The sequence below is a fragment of the Phodopus roborovskii genome, unplaced genomic scaffold, assembly GCF_943737965.1.
Source record: "Phodopus roborovskii unplaced genomic scaffold, PHOROB, whole genome shotgun sequence".
Taxonomy (NCBI): domain Eukaryota; kingdom Metazoa; phylum Chordata; class Mammalia; order Rodentia; family Cricetidae; genus Phodopus; species Phodopus roborovskii.
The window spans coordinates 57506722-57521706 of NW_026126407.1; the positions used below are offsets into that span (position 1 = coordinate 57506722).

Here is a 14985-nt window from a genome sequence, read left to right on the forward strand (position 1 = left end):
AACACCTGGCTGGGACAATGCAGATGTTGGGTATTGTCCCTGAAGGTGTGGACTAAGAGAACAGTAAAGAATGGCATGATCCATGGTCTCAATGCCCACAAACCCAAATTCCAGCCTCACCTCTTTGTAGACTGACTCTCCACAGAAGTCACTGATCTCCAGGCATTGCTGCTACCTGCTCTAATGCTCAAAAGTGAGGAAACCATACAGGTCACCACTAGTCAATTCCTACAGGAGACATTTACAGATGACTCCACTTTTAGAAAGCATCATTTATTTTCCAAAGCATTCAGGGAAAAGCAACAATAACAAACTTCTACATACAAATAAGAAAGATGAAAAACAAAGCAAGAGCCTTAACTAAAAAGGTTCCCCACTATCAGAGGGCTACAACTCTCCCATTAGGCACTGAGCACAGTGCCCTAAAACAATACATTAACCCAAAAGAAAAAGACCAAAGGAGGAATAAAACACAGAAGGGACAATGAAAACCAGTAGCAAGAAAACTCAACTTAATCAATAATCATAATTAATTATAAAAGACTAAGCCACTCAACAAAGAAGAGACTGTCTGTACAAAATAAACCCCTAAAAGAGATACTTTTTAAAGTATAAAGATACAGAGGCCAGTGCTCATGAAACAGTGACAGGATCAAATGCCAGCCTGGGCTACATAAGAATACCTTATTTTAAAAACCAAGTAAATGAATGTCAGTAGTAAGCATAAAGACTGACATGAGTAAGAATATTCACAAAATTAAATATTACTAAAAATTGAGGAAAATTACAAGACAAGGGCCAGCAAATGGCTTAGCAGGTAAAGGTACCTGTCACACAGGCTGAGTGAGGTCCTGGGTTCAATCCCAGAGGTTCACATGGTAGGACAAACAACTTCTGGCAAGTTGTTCTCTGACAACCATATATTGTCCACATAAATAAATAAATGTTGCAATAAAATACAAGACGGGGCTGGAGAGATGGCTCCATGGTAAAGAGTACTGGCTGCTATTGCAAAAGATCCAGGTTCAGTTCCCAGCACCCACATGAAGGCTTACAACCATATGAAGCTCCACTCCCAGGGAATCCAATGCCTTTTTCTGGCTTCTGCAGGTACCACATACACACAGTACACTTATGTACATGCAGTAAAACACATACATAAAATAAAAACAAGTGTTTTTGAAAAAGCAAACAAAAACCTAAAACATAACCTACTAAATCTCAAAATAATTATGCCAAGTGAAAAAGAGCTAACCCTAACCCTGAATGCCAAACATTAAAAAAAAAAAAAAAAAAAAAAAAGAGTTCAAAGGAACAAACTTCCTGAAACATTTCCCCACTGTGGACTTTGCAGAGCTTTCTGCCTGTAGAGGATACTTTCCTAACCTGAAAAGTGCAATCTCTTGCAAAACTATTCAAAAATCTGCCTGATCTTGTGCTTCTAACATAGGCAGAGGCTACTGTCAAGGAGGTTTCTTCCTAAAAGAGGAAGATGGCAAAGAAACAGGCATATACGCAATTAGCAAAGCTACATAAAATGAGCGCTGTTGTGGGAGAACTCAGTATGAAAATATGGACACAGCAGCGTCTGACAAGGGGGTAATCTAGTACTTCTCAAGCTAAAGCCTGAATGACAAGCAGATAAGATGGCTAAGCACAGAGGTGGTGAGGTTCTGTGAAGAAAAACTGGCACATTCTGAAGAGATTCTAAAAGCTGCTGCTCAGTGGTGGATATTCCTATCATTCAAATGCATGATTCATCAGGTGATGAATGAGGCATGATGCCACACACTTATAATTCCAGCATTCAGATGGCTACGCAGGAGGACAGTAAGTTTCAGGCCAGCCTGGGTTAAAGTGAGACTGTTTCAAATACAAGGCTTATAATTCCAGCATTCAGATGGCTACGCAGGAGGACAGTAAGTTTCAGGCCAGCCTGGGTTAAAGTGAGACTGTTTCAAATACAGAGCTCTGCAGTTAAGAGTGGGCACTGCTCTTACAGAGGACCCAAGTCAGGTGGTTGAGAACCACCTGTAACTCAGTTACAGCGTAGCCAATGCCTCTGGGCTCTGTGGCCACTTGCTCTCATGTGTACACAACCATACAGATGCACACATATACACATACACATAATTTAGATTTTTTTTTTTGAAACCAGGCATGGTTATACACACCTGAAATCCCAGCACTTAAGGTAAGGGGTAAAAGTAATTTGAAATCATTCTGAACTACATGAGATCCAGTCTCAAAAACAAACAAAAGAAGAAAAACTGTATGCTAAGTTTAAGCATAAAATAATGCAATCTGAAGGAAATATATGTGACATCAACTTAATATTTTTTACAGGTGTAAAAGAGTTCTTAAAAGCCTGATAAAACACAAGCCAAACCAAAAAAAAAAAAAAACAGGAGAGACATGGTCCCTCTATCACAGTCCCTCTAGAGTTTTCATGTATCTCTCAAATTTTGTTTTACATTTTTTTAAAAATTTCATGTTAATCAGAGATTTCCTACAGCTTTCCTACACTTATGAAGCACATACAAATAAATAAATAAACAAGCAAACAAGAGTTGGTTGTGAATAATAAAGGTCTGTTTAAAGCATGCAGCTGTAGTCCTTATATACATACACATTTCCCCCTTCAAGTCAGGGTGCAAAGCAGAGTCAGTGCATGGACACTGAATGCCTGTAAACAGATGTATGCAAAGATTAGATGCCCAGAAATGGACAATAACTCATTGTTTCAACTCCAAGTCTACCTTCTTATATACCATCTACTCTGAATTCAGCAAAGCCACAGACACTTAAGAAGCCATTTATATCAGACCTGAATTATGAATAAAATTATATTAAAAAACAGACCCTATTTAGTCTTCCTTAAGTCCCTGTGTTCATTGAAGAGCATTAAAGTCGTATGTTGCTGTCTCAGATCAGACACAGCACTGTCTCCACAGCTGGACAAACTGAAGTGAGTCACCTCCTTGAAGCTGGAGAAGGGCTGTTTTCTTAATCTGAATCCAAGTGCCAAATTGCAATATTTCACCTTATAAAATATTTTCTCTATTTTCTCTGTGAAAACAATAAAATATCTGGTTGCTCAAGATAAAAAAAAAATTCAAACTCCAGGCCAGGCACAGTAACACAAGCCTTTAATTCCAGAGTACCTAGAACAAGGCAAACACTAAAAAATTAGTCTCTTTCCACTAAAACCCCCAACCTTTGACCCATTTTCACCACAGGGACCTCATATTGTGTTCATTACATTCAATATGGGCCCAGATAAATTTCCCTCTGGACAGAAGAGTCACGAGAATATGTTAAGTGACAACATTCTACAAACTGAAATCTCAAATGATCTAAGGCAATCATCACTGATGATCTGAGTCGAGAAACATAATTGAAAAATAAATTTTGTATTTATGCATTTCCTGAAAAGAGGCACAAGATCTTCCATTCTTCCTACATTAAATTCCAGCCTATTCCGGCCTTTCCCAAATTTCAAAAAACAAAAGCAAAACAAAACCTTGTCCAGATTCCAGATCTTTGCACTTAACTGCTCTGTAGTAGGAACTTTATCCCAGATCTTCCAGCACTGACACCTTCCTTTCCTTGTGTAAGCTTCTAATGCTAATTTCTTATGAAGCCTTTCTGCCTTCCCATCCTCGTCCTTCTATTTCCTGCATAGCAATTATTAAGGTCTCTAAAATGGAACAGATTTTTTTTGTCTTCAGCATTAACAAGTGCTAGGTACAAGTGAGCACTGGCTTTGCATCAAATGAGTGCGTGGATCCCCCAAAAACGATTAAGACTCCTCAATGGCTAGCAAATCACTACACTGCAAGCATTAAGGAAACTGCTTAAAAAAAAAAAAAAAAAAAAAACGTATAGCCCGGGCAAAAATTGATATGTGCACCCCTAGAAATCCCAACTGCTGAGATGCAGCTCAGAAACAGGGCCACACACCCTCGGTACGAAACTGGTAAGGGACAGCACCCTGAAAGCTCTCTGGGTGGAACAGGGACAGCGGGGGACTGCGGTCCACAGGGAGAGTCAAATCTGTCACCGAAGACAAGGTCAGGCCCGACTTCCCCACGGGAGACACACGATCCCTGACCCCGGAGGCCCCGAGCTGACCCCGCGCAGCACTGGCGGAGAACCCGCAGCCTCACCTGCAGGTGAACTTGAGGGCGAAGAGTAGGGCGCAGCCAAGAGCCACGGCCCCGCACAGCAGCTCCGGCCGCCGGCGCGCCATGAGCGAAGCGCCGCGCAATCCGCGGCGGAACCGGCCCTCCGAGGACGCCGCCGCCCCTACCGGGCTGACGAAGCCGGAGCCCTTGGGGCCGCCGCCACCCTCGTCCTCGGCGTAGTCGCTGTTGTTGCTCCCGCCGCCGCCGCCGCGGCCTCGGCATTCCGACATTACATGCTCCCTGTCGCCGGCTTTATACCGTGGTGCCGCTGCCTCGGGCCCGGGAACCGGCCCCGCACGTCGCTCTCAGACCTCGCAGGCAGCAGCGCCCGCTAACCCGGACCCTCCACGTCAGCGTCACTTCAAAGACGCCCCGCCCATCATCCCCAGAGTCTGCGCTAATGCAAGCGTCCCCCGAAAGCCACGCCCCTGGGAGGTCACGCCCCCCCCCGGGCCTAAGGAGTCTGCGCGGTTGCTGGCAGCACTCGCGGCCGCGTCATCCTTTCACAGGTCCCCTCCCCTCTTGTATGGACTGCGCAGGCTTCCAGTCACTCACGCTCGGCTCCGCCCCTCATAAGGCGACTGCGCAGGCGCTGCGTCCTCGTGCCCGGAAGCTAGTTGGTGTTGCGTCCGTCCTAGCAGGCTCTTCGGTTGGTCAGTTGTTCTGTGTACTATTGGTGCACAACTTTTCCCTCGCTGAGACTTCGGAACCGAGATTGTCGCCAGTTGTTCTGACCTACAGACCCTGCTGAGCATACGTGCAATTCTGTATTACGGTTTTTAGAATGTGGATTGGGGAAGATAGAGGAAAGACGGAAGCCTGCAGTCATAGCGCTTCCGCTCAGAATTAGATGAGGCGACTCACAGAAATGAATTCATTTTAGTACGTTCCAGGGTTCGAATCCACCGGGAAAACACCACAGACTCACCCAAATTATAATTAAATGAGTTTATTAGTTGCTGCTAGCAGACCTATAGCCTTAAAGCCTTAACACCAAATCGAAGGCGTGTCGCACAGAAGTGCCTAGAGGGTGGTTTTTTTTTTTAAGTGGAGACCACAATTAGCACGTTTTTCTGTAATGTACAGGTGAATAAGAAACTGCTTCACTCTCCTCAGCTACTGAAGAGCTGTCCCTCTTACTCCCGTTACCAATAGTTAAGTGAGTTTACAAAAGCCAAAACAAGCAGTTAATTATCTCACAGCAGTTTACAGTTCTGGCAAGGAGGACAAGGAGCCTCCTGAAGCTTATCTTTTAGGAATTTAGAATGGGTGTCTATCAAAAAAATTGAGCTTACCTTGGCGGCTAACTGCAGTGTGTCCAGGTACTGCCTCTCTTGACTATAGTCCTACACCTGGTCCATACTCCGTGTAGAAAACTCACTTGACCGAAGTCAAGAAGTTAGGGTCTCACCATGAACTTGAAGCTGGATCCCATCCCCACCCCTGGACACCGAAGTCACAGGGTAGGAGCAACTGGGCAGAAGGGGAGTCCCTAAAGGGAAGGAGGGACTCAACCTGCAACCACCTCAGACTACTCCAGATGGAAAGGTTCCATGCAACCAACGAAACTAGAGGCATAAAAGTAATGTACACAAGCATGATAGCCAAGCAAGTGGAAACAACCACATGTCCATTAGCATGTAGGTGAATAAACAAAATATAGTATGTCTGCACAATAAGATACTATTTGGCCACAAGAAGGAATGAAGTACTGTTCTGATAAGGCTTTTTTTGTCAACTTGACACAACTAGAGTTACCTGAGAGGAGGAATCCTCAATTGAGAAAATGTCTGCCTAAGATCTAGCTGTTGAAAAGCCTATGGGGCATTCTCTTGATTAGAGATTAATGTGTGAGAACCCACAAAGGGGTGGTGCCACCCCTACCAGGTGGTCTTGGGTTCTACAAGAAAACAAAACCAAGCAAGCCAAGAGCCCAATAGCCACTCTCCTGTTTGACTTTTGCTTCAGTTCCCGTTTCCAGTCTCCTACCTTGACTTCCTTCAATGATGGATTGTGATGAGAAAGTGTAAGCAAAATAAACCCTTTTCTCCCAAAGTAGCTTTTGTTCATTTTTTTTTTATCACAGCAGTAGAAACACTAAGTACAGATAAATGGCAAAATAATTACATTCAGCAAAAGAACCCAGCCATCAATATGAGTTCACGTCTATGAAATATGTTTGATGGGCAAATTCACAAGATATGAAAAGCAGGTTGTGCTCACAGCTTGGGAGGTAAAGGGGGTCAGTAGTTTTGGAAAATACTAGGCAAAAGGTGTCTTAGGTAAGTAAAATATTACAAAATTTGGATATGGTATCTAGTTCACACCTATCAATCATCCCAGCACTAAAACTGCTGAGGACAGCCTAGGCTACAGAGTGAATTATCTTAATTTTACCCCCAGTAAGTGAGGGTTTTTTTATTATTATGAAGTGTGTAAGTAATTTTCTAAGCCATTCCTGGTGACACACAACTGTGATCCCAACTACTCTGGAGAAAAGACAGGATGGCCACATGTTCCAAAACTACAGAGTTCAAGGCCAACCTGGGAAATTTAGTAAGGTTCTATTTCAAAATAAAAAAGGTCCTGGTTGAGGCTGAAAACATGGCTCAGTAGAGTTCTACTCTTGCAGAAAACCCAAATTTGGTACCCAACACTGGTAGTTCACAACTACCTTTAATTCCAGCTCCAGTGCCCTCTAAGGCTACTAAATGTACTTGTACACACCCACAGGTGCATACACATAACTAAAACCCTTTTGTAAATATGGTGGGGAAGTGGAACTAGTCTGGTACGTTTGAGGCCCTTCCCTTGGTTCCATCCCCAATACTGAAATTTTTTGTTATTTAAAAAAAAGGTAAATGCTGCCAAGCATGATGGTGTATACCTTTAATCCCAGCACCACTTGAGGCAGGAGGATCTGTGGTGAGTCAAGTCTGGTCTACATATTGAGTCCAGCCAGCATTACAGTGAAATTCAGAAAAAAAAAAAAAATTCAAATGTTATTTAAAAACCACCTCATTGGGGGCTGGAGAGATGGCTTAGTGGTTAATGGCAGTGGCACAGGACTTTAATCCCAGCACTTAGGAAGCAGAAACACGTGGATCTCTGTGAGTTTGAGGCCAGACTAGTCTATAGAGCTCTAGGACAGCCAGAGCTATACAGAAAAACTCTACCTCAAAAAAAACACAAAGTGCTGGGCTCAAGCCACAGCACACCACACATCAAAAGAACAAAACCTCTGTAAAACCTTGTTCCAATAATTCTCTATGGAGAAAAGACCACACCAAAACTATAAAAGTCATCTCTATATAAAATATTTTATTACAGGCAATATTGGTCCATACACTACACAATACAGTACAAGTTTAATCTTTCAAAAATCATCATTAAACAGCAAAAGACCAAGAAATAAAATTTGTGTCAATTGATTATTTTCAAAATATTCTTGATGTGCATGATCATCGTTTCCCTTATCACAGTGAAACATACAAATACAGAAAATATCCCATTTAACAAATACTAATGTTAAATGGTTATTTGGCTTAAAAATCTGAGTTAAAACCCTTTTTAGCAACCTACATACAAGATAAGTAGCAAACTTTATTATATTAAATAAATTCGTTCCACTAAAACATGTAAAGAATTTCATCCATTATATATTCTGATCCCAGTGTACATTTATTCTCTCATGGTCTTGGTTCTTATCTGATGGACCAACTCAAGAGAGTCATCCTAGATGTAAACCTTATACTCTTCCCAACACACCTCATCCAAAAGTCTTTCCAACAGACAGCAACTGGCAGCAAGTTACTTTGCCATCTGATGCCAGTGGCTCCGTGAGAGCTTGGCCAGGCCTGTCAAACAGCCATTCTCCTATCTACTGTGGTTGCTGCTCAGGAGGGACAATAGATGCCAATCAAGCAGAAAATCTGCGGCTCCTCTGCTATGTGCTTTTCAACACTTCCAATTTTTTCTGGTCAGTGCTCCTGATTGGGTTATATAAAAGCCAGCATGTTAGTTTAAATCTTTAAACAAAAAACTATATTTTCCAAAGTCATTATCATTTGGAGCAATTAAGTGATCTTTTCGTGCTTTGCTGAGTTTCATTTCTAGGGCCTTTTTTCTTTCTTTCCATTCATGAAGTTCTGCACTTCCATGTGCAAATTTACAGCTGCTTCCTTCTGTACAGGACCCATTCATATACCTGTTAGGAGATAGTGTGGTTAGCATACATGAGGCAATTAGAGGAAGTGTCATGACCCTTGAAAACACATTTTTCCCTAGCTGTATGACCTACCTACACACACCTTCTGCAGTCACAAAAGTTATCATTTTTTCCTTTTTTGCTGCTGGGGGTAAAATAGTCTACTAAGTACATGTTCCTTCTAAGCATTGAGTGCATCCCAGAACCAGTTAAGAAGATTAAACCTGGGAAATAAATCTTGTATAGGCACAATATGCACAACAGAGAAATTAATACTGCAAATTTATTTAAAAGAATCAGGAAGTACAGATGAGGGTTAGGGGTAAATGCTTGCTTTGTATGTGGATAGCAGAGGAGGATCATTGGGTGCCCTGCTCTACCACTCTCCATCCAATTTCCTTAAAGGACCTCTCACTGAACCTAAGCTAAGCTGGTAGTAAGCAAGCTCCAGCAATGCTCCTGTCCCTGTCCTTCCTACCGGCAAACATATCTGGCTTTTTACATAGGTTCTGGAGGTTTGAATTCATGTTGTCACGCTTGGGCAGTAAGCAGTGCTCAAACCTACTGTACCATCTTCCCAGTCTCAGGTTGGGGATGGGGTACATGAAAGAATAAATAAAATAAAAATAAGAAAAATCTTCTTTGTTTTTTGTTTGTTTGCTTGCTTGCTTTTTTTGAGATAAGATTTCTTTGTGTAGCTCTTGCTGTCCTGAAACTTATACTCTGTAGACCAAGCTGGCTCTGAACTCACAGGGATCAGCCTGCCTCTACTTCCTGAATGCTGGGATTAAAGGTGTGTACACCATGACCAGCTGCCAAACAGTAATTAAAAAAAAAAAAAGTTATTCAAAAGTCAAAATTTTTTCACTGAATTTTTGTCATTGAGACATTCAGTAGCTTAGGCTAGCCTCAAACTTACAGCAATTCCCTGTCATGGCTTCCTGCTGCTGGGATTACTGACATGAGTCCTCATTACCACTTTTTATCTGAATTTTTTTCTTAGACATAAAAGTGATGCAGGTATGCTCCTTCCTTCCTTCCTTCCTTCCTTCCTTCCTTCCTTCCTTCCTTCCTTCCTTCCAGTATTTGTTTTCTATTTTATGTGGACATGCCTGAGTATGTATGTGTACCACATGCATGTAAGCACCTGCAGAGACCAGAAGAGCATGTCAGATCCTTTGGAACTCAAGTTACAGGTGACTGTGAGCCAGGTGGTGTGGGTACTGAAAAGCAGACCTGAGTCCTCTCCAAAAGCAGCAAGTGCTCATAACTGCTGAGCCATCGCTCCAAAGGCCATGTCTAATTTGATGAACATTTATTGTGAGCATATATTGTGACAAAAAGATCAGAGAACCAGAGCTAAGAATCCAAAGGTGCTAAGGGTAAGTGTGGATAGGTACACCTGCATATCCTCCCAAGGCCTCAGAGGGCAGAGCACTATAATGAGACCTGACCACCCACATCTTACTCTGCAGACCTCGTGCCTACCGAAGGCCCATGAGGTCAGCTGTTTTCACAGAGACAAGCTGCACAGGCCTACATACCTCTCACAAATACTGAAGTTGCCACTGGGGAAGCGGTGCTGCCAGCAGTACTGGTCATCCTCAGTGTGGAAAACCTTCTCTTTGTGCTTCTCGGAGGAGATATGGCCTTGCCATTGCTTCTCACTGTTACAGTTCTTCCCACACATCCAGCAGTGGAAGTCCACCTAAAGCATGCAGGAAGATGTATTGCCTGAGAGCCTGCACCTCCCAATGCTGCCTGAGCTCAGCCCAGGCTCTACTCTGGGGAAACCAAGCAAGGGACATATAACCCAAAATCAGAGGTAGTGTCAGCTCAGGAAAAACAACAGTATGGAACATAAAGCTCATCTAGTTAGTTCTAGCAAGACCAGAGAAGCTGTTGAACAAACAAAGCCATCAGCGAGGCAGTTAAGTGTTCTGGGAAGAAGTTAAAGTTACACCCTCAGGAAAAGCAGGATCTGCTTAAAAGGTCAAAGTGGGCCTGCTCTAGAATAACCAGTAGCAATTCTACACATAAGCCCCAACTATGTCAGCTTTACACCAAGCACCCAGAAAGTAAATATGCTGGCCCTCCATCACAGAGAGGTTTAAGTACTGAAGAGATTCAAATTCAATGTGTCCTGAGCAGACACACAAAAGACCAGGACAGACACAGCTCTGCAGTGGTGATGGACATGAGTGAGATGCAACAAAGAAAGCAAAAATCGTGACAGTAGGATGCACAAACTCCTGCCAGATGTAAACATGCCAGACCAACCACAAAGGAAGAATAACTACATAATAATGGCCAGGTGTGTTTGCTAACTCCTCTAATCCTAATACTCTAGAGACTGGTCAAGAAGACTGCTCAAATTCAAGATCAGCCTGGTCTGTAGAATGAACCCCTGCCTTTCATTTCAAATAAATGAATGAATGAATGAATGAATGAATGAATGAAGGAATGAATAAGTGTCATATCACTGCTTATAAACATTAGAGAAATACACCCACTGGGTCTGGTTCCTCTGGGAAGAACAGATACACTTCCAGCTTTATCTTTAGTACCTTCATTTATTTTACACAAAGCATTAACATCAGTTAACTTGGAAATGGTAGACTCAAGATATTCATGTTTTCTTTACTTTCTGCACAGGTCTCACTGTGGAACACTGGATGGCCTGGAACTTCCTATATAGACCAGGCTGGCCTTGAACTCAAAAGATCACCTGCCTCTGCCTCCTGAGTGCTGAGATTAAAGGTGTATGCACCCAAATGTAGCAACTTTGGTTTTTGACAAAGGTTCTCATGGAGACCAGATGGCCTCCAATTTGCCAGGTAGCCAAAAATGGCCATAGACTTGTGCTACTTCTGTTTCATCTTCCCAAGAATGCTGGGATTACAGGCGTGTAACACCACACCCTGTTTCTGTGATGCTGGGGATTGAACCCAGGGGTATTATTGCATGCTTGGCAAGGACTCTACTACTGGGGCTACATCCCAACCAAGCTTCTTTATGTTTTTGAAATTAAGAATTCAAGCAAAAATGTTTCAGTACAGGAGACCTAAGCTAATGGCAAAAAAAGCACAGAAGAAAAAAGACACCAGAGGCTTTGGAGAAGCAGGGACAGGAGAAGGCTACAGAAACAGCTCCAAAACACAAGTGAGTTAGCAACGTTACTTACAGTAATTTCAGCATAATCTGTTGGCATGTGGATCTGTTTCCCATTTTCTTTGTTAGAGTGACTGGCTACATCATCACTTTTTTCACTTTTCTGATTCTTCAGCCAGAGTTCATAAAATTGCTCTATATCATGTACTGAGGAAAAAGGAATTGTATTCAGCAACAATCACAAAATGCCATCCAAATACACAAACAAGCATGTGTATTTCCTATCATTCAGTACTTTTTCAAAACAGACATGTCATGGTGGTGCCTGCCTTTAATCCCAGCACTTGGGAGACAGAGGCAGGAGGATTTCTGAGTTTGAGTTCTAGAATAGCCAGGGCTACGCACAGAGAAACTGTCTCAAAAAAAAAAAAAAAAAAAAAAAAAAAAAAGTAAAATTAATAAAACAGTCCAGCTTACAGGTTGGACTCTGTGAGTTCGAGGCCAGCCTGATGTACAGAGCTTGTTCCAGGACAGGCTCCAAAGCCACAGAGAAACCCTGTCTCAAAAAGCCAAAAAAAAAAAAAAAAAAGAAGAACAGAACAGTCCAGTCAAAGAAACAGATCAACTCTCATGCTTCTGCAAAATTAGCTTCATTATTAACTCCTTCCACATCTGCAAGACACTTTGGGATTGTTTACAACTCAGGAATATCACAAGGCTGTCCACAAAAGGATTCAGCATTGCTTCATGTCACCCTATGCTACACACTCTGCTAGTGCTGTAACCGCAGGTGATGCCTACAGGAAGAGAACAGTTGCAGCTGAGACACATCCTGGTCATTGAGAAAGATGGGAAACCCCAGTAGAGCAAGGCTTGACTTGCTGGGAGCCCACCAATCAGGCCACAATCCTAGAGCATCAACATGCTGGGGTGCAATGTACAAATCACCATGACCAGGTTCTGGACAGTGGTTGAGGCTGGCTCCTGGGTAAAAATAGGTACATTCTGCATTACTGTCAAGCCTAAGGCCAGGGTTTCTCAAGTCAGCTCTGCTCCTTTCTGGCTGGATAGGATAATGAACACACTTCTAGTCCACTACAGAATATTCAGCTGCATACCTGGACTCTGTTAGAACTCAGTAGCACATCTTCCCTAGTCATGACTATGACAATGTCTCCAGATAAAGCCAAATGTTCCCAAGGAAGGAAGGCTATACAGCAAAATGTGTTCCCAATTGAGAATCAGTATTAAAAACTCTGGTAGTGAGATCTAGTCTAAATTTGGCCTTGAAATTTTCCAACATTCAATCATCAAGCAGAGATGAGGCATAAAACTGGAGATTCTTCTTCCTTCAGAGTGTGGCAGGAGTCATGGAAGAACCCTGACAAAGCAGGAAAAGCCTCAGCAAGGCTTACTTCAAGTAGAACAATAAGAGGGCATCCCCTCCACACAAACCACATGGCAGGTGAGCCTTAATTCTAGCTGATGGGCCACCACTGAAGTGATCTTGTTAAAAGTCACAGAACTGGGGCTGGAGTGGTTAAGAGCACTGACTGCTCTTCCAGAGGACCCGAGTTCAATTCCCAGCAACCAACCACATTGCAGCTCACAATTATCTAACTCTGAGATCTGACCCCCCTCACACAGACTACATGCAGGACAAAAACAACAATGCACATAAAATAAAATGTTTAAAAAGAGTCACAGGAACTGAGTGATCCTGGACCACTCATAAGGAGGATGAGGAACCATAGATTCCCACCCAGATGTGGCCTAACCACACCCACATCACAAGTCAGCTTCCACACCAAGGAGGCCGAGGTCACTGTTCTGCACGGTAGCAGCAGCAGCACAGCTACAGTTGCAACCAAAACCATGCAAGCTGCTTGTTATGCTCACGGGGAACTGAGCTTCACTGAAGTCAAAGGACACAGAGAACATGAACTTACTTCTGTTATCCTTCATGTAAGTCCACACTTCCCGTTCCTCAGGACTATGAGCAAAGGAACAGTTGCCAACATACTGACATTTTTTTCCAGAAGCAATATGGTTGCATAGCTGTGTAAAAAATAAATAAATAAATATGTATATATGCATAAACACACACATATACATATATACATATATACACATGCACACACATACACTTTTAAGACAGGTCATTGCTTAGTATAACTAATTATTACATTTCAACAAAGTAAGTCTTACTATCAGTGCTAATGTTTAGCAGTACAACTTTAAGGTTAATTCCACTCAAATGGACCATAAGCCCAAAATACTTGAGATAGAGATAGCAAACATTTCTATTTCAGAGTTTTCCAAAGAAAGTGAAGCACAGATTTCCTACAAAGTCACATACTGGGGATCTCTGCAGAGAACATCCACATCCTCACTGTTAGGTGGCTATTGCCATCTTCCTATAATACTCAGATGCCTCCAAGTCAGTGCTGGAAACAGAAGGAGACTGCAGCTTGCCCAGGTTACGGGACACTACCAGGAAAGTGCTAATGACACCACTGACAGCTAACCTCGGCCACACTCACTAAACACTGTGTATATGAAGATAGCTACACAAATCAGGCCAGGGAGTTAAGAGGCTCTCTTTCAAACAGCATTCCTCTAGTGATGTGGAATTTTGATTAGCAATGGAAATAGGTGGACAATAGTAAAAAAAAAAAAAAAATGAAGTGACAGCAATCATCAGAGAAGTTTTCCCTAAGAATCATTAGTCTCCAAGAACAAGGAAAACCTCCCATCACCTCATGCCTAGTCTCACCAGCTGGCTGGTTGTGATGCAGCATAAACCCATTAATTGCTAACTTTGCTACATTTGCTATTCATCAGGAACTGGCCCTTCCCACTACTCATCTTACAGAATAGGGAATGCTCAGCACCTGCTTTTGCAAAACCGCCAATACATTTTCTCCCTAGATGAAAATCAGTAATCCCACATGAAAACCTACATGAGGTCAACAGCCTATCCAATAAGTCAGTGTAATCATTAGCTAGGACACATACTTTACATTTTTTATTTTTCCCTCGTTTGAGACTTTGAGACAGGGTCTGCTTATGTAGCCCTGGCTGACATGAACTTGCTTGCTAGGTATACCAGGCTGGCTTTAAACTTATGGTGACTTTCCTGCCTCTGCATTCTGCGTGCTGGAGTTGCTGGAGTTCCAAGTGTGAGCTGCCACTCCTGGCTTACCCACAGTCTTTCAAAGATAAAAACAGGGAATGCAAAGGACAAGACCAGGCCCTGTGCTGGGTTTCAAGAACACCCATGAGATGTTACTATCTCTATGGCATAATGATCCCAATTTATCAGGTGGGCACATAAAGCCAAATAAAGAACAGGGCCTTCTAAAAAATTATTTTCTACTTCACCATAGTCTCTACAACACACACATACACACACACACTTATCTGTTCTAAGAAAAGGGCCCCTAAGCAACATCTGAAATGTTATGTAATAAAGCTCAC

At 42.6% G+C, this 14985-nt stretch overlaps 2 protein-coding genes across 3 annotated transcripts in view; both read right to left on the reverse strand.

The window, feature by feature from the left end:
* Txndc11 (thioredoxin domain containing 11) overlaps positions 1-4554 on the reverse strand; it is a 62993-nt gene extending 58439 nt beyond the window's left edge. The window contains 1 exon segment of the mRNA XM_051181422.1: positions 4170-4554. Within this exon segment, the coding sequence (XP_051037379.1) occupies positions 4170-4417 (248 nt within the window). The 5' untranslated portion in view covers positions 4418-4554.
* A 2934-nt stretch (positions 4555-7488) lies between these two features.
* Zc3h7a (zinc finger CCCH-type containing 7A) overlaps positions 7489-14985 on the reverse strand; it is a 38360-nt gene continuing 30863 nt past the window's right edge. For both annotated transcript variants that reach the window (XM_051181419.1, XM_051181421.1), the window contains exons 20-23: positions 13455-13563; positions 11579-11712; positions 9939-10102; positions 7489-8394 (exon numbers count right to left, since the gene is read on the reverse strand). In XM_051181419.1, the coding sequence (XP_051037376.1) occupies positions 8205-8394; positions 9939-10102; positions 11579-11712; positions 13455-13563 (597 nt within the window). In that variant the 3' untranslated portion in view covers positions 7489-8204. The remainder of the gene's footprint in view (positions 8395-9938; positions 10103-11578; positions 11713-13454; positions 13564-14985) is intronic.